Source organism: Notolepis coatsorum (assembly GCF_963971535.1).
Source record: "Notolepis coatsorum genome assembly, contig: SCAFFOLD_93, whole genome shotgun sequence".
NCBI lineage: Eukaryota > Metazoa > Chordata > Actinopteri > Aulopiformes > Paralepididae > Notolepis > Notolepis coatsorum.
This window is the reverse complement of record NW_028173116.1, coordinates 708417-716200: the sequence shown is the minus strand read 5'-3', so window position 1 is coordinate 716200 and position 7784 is coordinate 708417. Positions and strand designations below refer to the sequence as shown.

The window sequence follows — 7784 nt, the reverse complement described above, 5'->3', positions numbered from 1 at the left end:
CCCTGCAGGTATAACCTGGTGATGCTGACCCCTGACCCCTGTTCTCCCTGCAGGTATAACCTGGTGATGCTGACCCCTGACCCCTGTTCTCCCTGCAGGTATAACCTGGTGATGCTGACCCCTGTTCTCCCTGCAGGTATAACCTGGTGATGCTGACCCCTGTTCTCCCTGCAGGTATAACCTGGTGATGCTGACCCCTGACCTCTGACCCCTGCAGGTATAACCTGGTGATGCTGACCCCTGACCTCTGACCCCTGCAGGTATAACCTGGTGATGCTGACCCCTGACCTCTGACCCCTGCAGGTATAACCTGGTGATGCTGACCCCTGACCTCTGACCCCTGCAGGTATAACCTGGTGATGCTGGCCCTGTCCGCCTCCTTCCTGCTCCTCTCCTACACGCTGACGGCCTGGGCTGGCAGCGTGGGCTTCATCCTGGCCAACTGTCTCAACATGGGCCTCCGCATCCTGCACAGCCTGCTCTACATCCAGCACTACTTCCACCGCAGCCCCTGGAGGCCCCTGAGGAGCCTGCGTCCCTCCCCCATCCTGCTGCTGGCGCTGGGCCTGAGCGCCCTCCTCACCGCCCTCTCTGAGGTCTGTGTCTTCAGGGTCAGGGGTCAGGGGGCCCTCCTCACCACCCTCTCTGAGGTCTGTGTCTTCAGGGTCAGGGGTCAGGGGGCCCTCCTCACCGCCCTCTCTGAGGTCTGTGTCTTCAGGGTCAGGGTTAGGGGGCCCTCCTCACCACCCTCTCTGAGGTCTGTGTCTTCAGGGTCAGGGGTCAGGGGGCCCTCCTCACCACCCTCTCTGAGGTCTGTGTCTTCAGGGTCAGGGGTCAGGGGTCAGGGGGCCCTCCTCACCGCCCTCTCTGAGGTCTGTGTCTTCAGGGTCAGGGGTCAGGGGGCCCTCCTCACCACCCTCTCTGAGGTCTGTGTCTTCAGGGTCAGGGGTCAGGGGGCCCTCCTCACCACCCTCTCTGAGGTCTGTGTCTTCAGGGTCAGGGGTCAGGGGGCCCTCCTCACCACCCTCTCTGAGGTCTGTGTCTTCAGGGTCAGGGGTCAGGGGGCCCTCCTCACCACCCTCTCTGAGGTCTGTGTCTTCAGGGTCAGGGGTCAGGGGTCAGGGGGCCCTCCTCACCACCCTCTCTGAGGTCTGTGTCTTCAGGGTCAGGGGTCAGGGGGCCCTCCTCACCACCCTCTCTGAGGTCTGTGTCTTCAGGGTCAGGGGTCAGGGGGCCCTCCTCACCGCCCTCTCTGAGGTCTGTGTCTTCAGGGTCAGGGGTCAGGGGGCCCTCCTCACCACCCTCTCTGAGGTCTGTGTCTTCAGGGTCAGGGGTCAGGGGGCCCTCCTCACCACCCTCTCTGAGGTCTGTGTCTTCAGGGTCAGGGGTCAGGGGGCCCTCCTCACCACCCTCTCTGAGGTCTGTGTCTTCAGGGTCAGGGGTCAGGGGGCCCTCCTCACCACCCTCTCTGAGGTCTGTGTCTTCAGGGTCAGGGGTCAGGGGGCCCTCCTCACCACCCTCTCTGAGGTCTGTGTCTTCAGGGTCAGGGGTCAGGGGGCCCTCCTCACCACCCTCTCTGAGGTCTGTGTCTTCAGGGTCAGGGGTCAGGGGTCAGGGGGCCCTCCTCACCACCCTCTCTGAGGTCTGTGTCTTCAGGGTCAGGGGTCAGGGGGCCCTCCTCACCACCCTCTCTGAGGTCTGTGTCTTCAGGGTCAGGGGTCAGGGGGCCCTCCTCACCACCCTCTCTGAGGTCTGTGTCTTCAGGGTCAGGGTCAGGGGTCAGGGGGCCCTCCTCACCACCCTCTCTGAGGTCTGTGTCTTCAGGGTCAGGGGTCAGGGGGCCCTCCTCACCACCCTCTCTGAGGTCTGTGTCTTCAGGGTCAGGGGTCAGGGGGCCCTCCTCACCACCCTCTCTGAGGTCTGTGTCTTCAGGGTCAGGGGTCAGGGGGCCCTCCTCACCACCCTCTCTGAGGTCTGTGTCTTCAGGGTCAGGGGTCAGGGGGCCCTCCTCACCACCCTCTCTGAGGTCTGTGTCTTCAGGGTCAGGGGTCAGGGGGCCCTCCTCACCACCCTCTCTGAGGTCTGTGTCTTCAGGGTCAGGGGTCAGGGGGCCCTCCTCACCGCCCTCTCTGAGGTCTGTGTCTTCAGGGTCAGGGGTCAGGGGTCAGGGGGCCCTCCTCACCACCCTCTCTGAGGTCTGTGTCTTCAGGGTCAGGGGTCAGGGGGCCCTCCTCACCGCCCTCTCTGAGGTCTGTGTCTTCAGGGTCAGGGGTCAGGGGGCCCTCCTCACCACCCTCTCTGAGGTCTGTGTCTTCAGGGTCAGGGGTCAGGGGGCCCTCCTCACCACCCTCTCTGAGGTCTGTGTCTTCAGGGTCAGGGGTCAGGGGGCCCTCCTCACCGCCCTCTCTGAGGTCTGTGTCTTCAGGGTCAGGGGTCAGGGGGCCCTCCTCACCACCCTCTCTGAGGTCTGTGTCTTCAGGGTCAGGGGTCAGGGGGCCCTCCTCACCACCCTCTCTGAGGTCTGTGTCTTCAGGGTCAGGGGTCAGGGGGCCCTCCTCACCACCCTCTCTGAGGTCTGTGTCTTCAGGGTCAGGGGTCAGGGGGCCCTCCTCACCACCCTCTCTGAGGTCTGTGTCTTCAGGGTCAGGGGTCAGGGGGCCCTCCTCACCGCCCTCTCTGAGGTCTGTGTCTTCAGGGTCAGGGGTCAGGGGTCCCTCCTCACCACCCTCTCTGAGGTCTGTGTCTTCAGGGTCAGGGGTCAGGGGGCCCTCCTCACCGCCCTCTCTGAGGTCTGTGTCTTCAGGGTCAGGGGTCAGGGGGCCCTCCTCACCACCCTCTCTGAGGTCTGTGTCTTCAGGGTCAGGGGTCAGGGGGCCCTCCTCACCACCCTCTCTGAGGTCTGTGTCTTCAGGGTCAGGGGTCAGGGTCAGGGGGCCCTCCTCACCACCCTCTCTGAGGTCTGTGTCTTCAGGGTCAGGGGTCAGGGGGCCCTCCTCACCGCCCTCTCTGAGGTCTGTGTCTTCAGGGTCAGGGGTCAGGGGGCCCTCCTCACCACCCTCTCTGAGGTCTGTGTCTTCAGGGTCAGGGGTCAGGGGGCCCTCCTCACCACCCTCTCTGAGGTCTGTGTCTTCAGGGTCAGGGTCCTCACCGCCCTCTCTGACAATTGGACAATACGGAATTGGGGACGGGAGAAAAATAGAAAAAATGGGGAGAAAAGGTAGATAAAAAAAAACATTGAAAGAGATAGATCTTTGTTATGTTCTTCTATAATTTGTTCTTCAAGCCATTCCCAGCTGCCAATCTGTCTCACACTATTGTAAGCCCACTGTAAGGGGTATCTTGAGTTATATGCTATGTAATACTGGTGGATATCTGGTAGTCCTATTCCTCCACTACTTCTCAGTTTTATACGTTTGTTATGGCTGATTCTAGGTTTTCTGTTGTTCCATAGGAAGCCAGAAAATAGTTTGTTTATTTCTTTGAACCAACTAGGAGGGAACTTTAACGGTATAGAGGACATCAAAAAAGCTAGCCTTGGTAACAAATTCATTTTTATAATATCAGATCTGCCCCCTAGGGATAAAGGCAAGACTGTCCATCTTTTGATGTCCTCCTTTATTTTCTTTAAAAGGTCCGATGTATTTACCTCAACCATTTTTTCTTTTCTTTTTTTTTTATCTACTTTTTCTCCCCATTTTCTATTTTTCTCCCGTCCCCAATTTCCGTATTGTCCAATTCTCCCCTCCCCTGTCTCGAACGCTGTTAGGCCACGCCTCCCACTGGTCGGCTGCAATGTGGATGAAGCCTTGCATCACGTGTCCCCTCCGGTACTCGAGGAGGCAGCCGGCGCATCTTTTCACCTGCACAGCGCAATCTCTCAGCGGCGAGGGTCTGCGTGGGAGGGACACGCCGCCCCCGTTGCTTCCTGATTCTGCTGCGCAGGCGCACCAACCGACCTGTAGGAGGCGCTGTCAGCAACGTCCGATCCCCACCCACCAGCTTCCCACCCCCTAATACTGCCAATTGTATTAGTATGAACGACCAGCCAAGCTGGTAGCAACGCCGAGAGCTGGGCTAGAACCCTGCATCTCCTGCGTTGGTGGCGAGCACCTTGCCCACTGCGCCACCTAGCCGCCCCCTCAACCTTTTTTTTAATGGGAGATCGGATTTTAATTCCCAGGTATTTAATTCCTTTTGGCTTCCAATTGAAAGGAGCAGAACCCAGATGTGATTGAAAAGTTAGGTTGTTAAGTGGAATAACTTCACTTTTACTATAATTCACTTTATAGCCCGAAAAATTACCAAATGTATCTATAAGCTTTAGCACTTGAGATATGGAATGGCTAGGATTTGTTAGTGTTAATAATATGTCATCAGCAAACAGGCTGGCCTTATACTCACAACTACCAATACGAATACCACTGATTTCCTTATGAGCACGTATAGCACAGGCAAGTGGTTCGAGGGAAAGAATAAAAATGTGCGGTGAAACCGGACATCCTTGGCGGGTAGATCGATGGAGATGGAATGGATTAGACCTTATACCATTTGTTCTGACTGACGTAACCGGTTCATGGTAAAGTGCCTTTATCCAGTTCATGACAACCGGTCCAAAACAGTATTTAGTAAGTACATAAAACAGATATTTCCACTCCACTCGATCAAAGGCTTTCTCAGCATCCAGCGATATTGCCATCACTGGATGATGGGAGGCCCCACCCTTGACATGACATGCATTAGCCTCCTCGTGTTATTTGCAGCTAGGCGACCCTGTACAAAGCCAGCCTGATCAATATGAATCAATGAGGCTATAACATTTTCCAATCGCCCTGCAAGGACCTTCGCAAACAGCTTATAATCATTATTTAAAATACTCAAAGGTCTGAAATTACGCATTTGCAAGTGATCCTTGCCAGGTTTTTGAATCAATGAAAAAGTAGCTTGCCGCATGGTTAGCGACATGGATTGATTGGCCACTATATCATTAAACAGCAATATTAGAAGTAGTGTAAGAGTGACTTGGAAACACTTAAGAAATGTACTTGTATAGCCATCATCACCCGGCGTTTTACCGGCTGAGAGGGATTTGATAGCCGATTTAATTAAATTTTCCAGGATAGGTGCATCCAGTGATTCCCTTTCTTCTTCAGAGAGGGTTGGGAGATTTATATCTCTGAAAATGTTTTCCATTTCCTCTTCACTCGTACAACATTCTGATTTATACAGTGTGCTATAACATTTTGTGAATGCTTGATTGATTTGAAGTTGATCACAAATCAAAGAGCCATCTTCATCATATATGCTAGAGATTGATTGACGATTTTCTTCCTGTCTCCTGTCTCTTGTCTCTGTCTCTGTCTCCTGTCTCTGTCTCATGTCTCTGTCTCTACTCTGTCTCTGTCTCCTGTCTCTACTCTGTCTCTGTCTCTACTCTGTCTCTGTCTCCTGTCTCTACTCTCTCTCCTGTCTCCTGTCTCTGTCTCTCTCTCCTGTCTCTACTCTGTCTCTGTCTCCTGTCTCTACTCTCTCTCCTGTCTCCTGTCTCTGTCTCTACTCTGTCTCCTCTCTGTCTCCTGTCTCTGTCTCATGTCTCTGTCTCTACTCTGTCTCATGTCTCTGTCTCATGTCTCTGTCTCTACTCTGTCTCATGTCTCTGTCTCATGTCTCTGTCTCTACTCTGTCTCTGTCTCCTGTCTCTACTCTGTCTCTGTCTCCTGTCTCTACTCTGTCTCTACTCTGTCTCTGTCTCCTGTCTCTACTCTCTCTCCTGTCTCCTGTCTCTGTCTCCTGTCTCTGTCTCCTGTCTCCTGTACGTCTCCTGTCTCCTCTCTGTCTCCTGTCTCTACTCTGTCTCTGTCTCCTGTCTCTACTCTGTCTCCTGTCTCCTGTCTCTGTCTCTGTCTCCTGTACGTCTCCTGTCTCCTCTCTGTCTCCTGTCTCTACTCTGTCTCCTGTCTCTACTCTGTCTCTGTCTCTACTCTGTCTCTGTCTCCTGTCTCTACTCTGTCTCTGTCTCCTGTCTCTGTCTCCTGTCTCCTGTACGTCTCCTGTCTCCTCTCTGTCTCTGTCTCAGGGTCTGTTCTGTTGCGACAGTGGGTGGCTGCTGAGACTGGTCCACGTGGCTGTGGGTGCGGTGTGTCTCCTCTGTGTCCTCCTCACCGTCCTCCTGACAGAGACCCAGCTCGTCCAGTTTGTGAGGACTCAGCTGTTGCCTCGATACACCAAGAAACAAGCATAAATCCCTGTGGAAGACGGACAAGATACACCAAGAAACAAACTTAAATCCCTGTGGAAGACGGACAAGTGGGTCCTTCAAACAGTGGAGACACTGGAGACTTGGAGGACAATGTTGGATACTTTTAGGGTTATGTCTCAAAGTAGACGGAGGACAATTGGTGCAATGAACTTTGTGTGCGTGCGTGTGTGTGTCATGCTGGACCATCTCTACTTGGATGTATTTGATTATCAAGTGTGTCATTGTTGTTTCTGAAGACAAAGGAACGTTTTGACATGTGTATAATTAGGGTTCTTCAGACCTGTCTGGAGTTATGAATAATAATAATAATAATAATAATAATATAATATAATAATGCAGGACTTAACTCAGAAGTCGTTAACACTTTATAATAACACTCTGTTATAATACATTTTAGTGGAGTAGTAATAGTAATAATAAAAAGATAACTAGAATAGACATGGTAAATAGACATGTTAATAAATTGCTTAAAGGCACTGGATCCTATGTACACTCCTATACAATGTGCAGTTTTTCTTCTATGTCCCTATGCCAGTGGTGCCCAACCAGTCGATCGCGCGCTGGTTTCAAGTAGACCGCGAGATTATTTTGGAAAATCATTTAATTTGATTTGGAGGGGAGAACAAAAAACGTTCGAGCAGTCCTGTGTATAACAGGCAGTCAGGCAGCCTGAGCCAATCGATACCGTCTACATTCCGTACATTCTGGACAACGAGCTTCACCCATAGGGATGCAAATTGGTGCCTTTGGAGTGGCATGAGTGGGGGTCGGGCCCATCACCTGGCAGGTACAGTATAAACGTGGCTCTGAGACCAGCCTTGAGTTACTCGAAACTGCAAGATGAATGGAACACCACCAGCAAAAAAGAGGTTCATTCAGAGGACGCTACTTTTCAACAACGCCAGCATGACCTAATCTTTCCTGTGACAAAATGGCATCCAATGTAATAAAAAAAGTCAACCAACGAACTCGATTCTTGTACCGGATCTCCTCGCTGGTAAACAAGAATACCCTGAAGACTCTGGCAGGAGCACTCATTCAAGGGTACTACGACTATGCTTGCACCTCATGGTACCAAAGCACCTCAAAGGCGCTAAAAACAAGATTACAAACATCACAAAACAAACTAGTCAGACTACTGCTTGACCTTACTCCTAGAACCCACCTCACCCCTGCCCACTTTGACAACCTAGGATGGCTTAGAGTAGACAACAGAGTACAGCAACTTGCAATGGGCCTGGTCTACAAGATACACTACACGACCAAGGTACCCATGTACATGTCAAAATACTTCCCAAAGGTCAGTGAATACCACGACCACAACACCAGAGGGAGCTCCACAAATCATGTTAAACCCAGATTCGGCTCAAACAAGGGACTAAACACATTTTGCAATTATGCCACAGCAATGTGGAACACCCTACCCAAAGCTGTAAAGGAATGTGAATCACTACCCACTTTCAAAAACACTCTCAAAGAACACCTACGGGAGACTGCAATTCGAAACTGGCCCCTACAAATGTCCTAA

At 52.6% G+C, this 7784-nt stretch overlaps 1 protein-coding gene across 1 annotated transcript in view; it reads left to right on the top strand.

Moving 5' to 3' along the window:
* LOC311247878 (man(5)GlcNAc(2)-PP-dolichol translocation protein RFT1-like) overlaps window positions 1–6238 on the top strand; it is a gene marked incomplete at both ends in the record, with an annotated part of 43849 nt that extends 37611 nt beyond the window's left edge. The window contains 2 exons of the mRNA XM_084338860.1: window positions 347–596; window positions 6074–6238. Coding sequence (XP_084194986.1) covers window positions 347–596; window positions 6074–6238 — 415 coding nt within the window. The remainder of the gene's footprint in view (window positions 1–346; window positions 597–6073) is intronic.
* Window positions 6239–7784: the final 1546 nt, after the last annotated feature.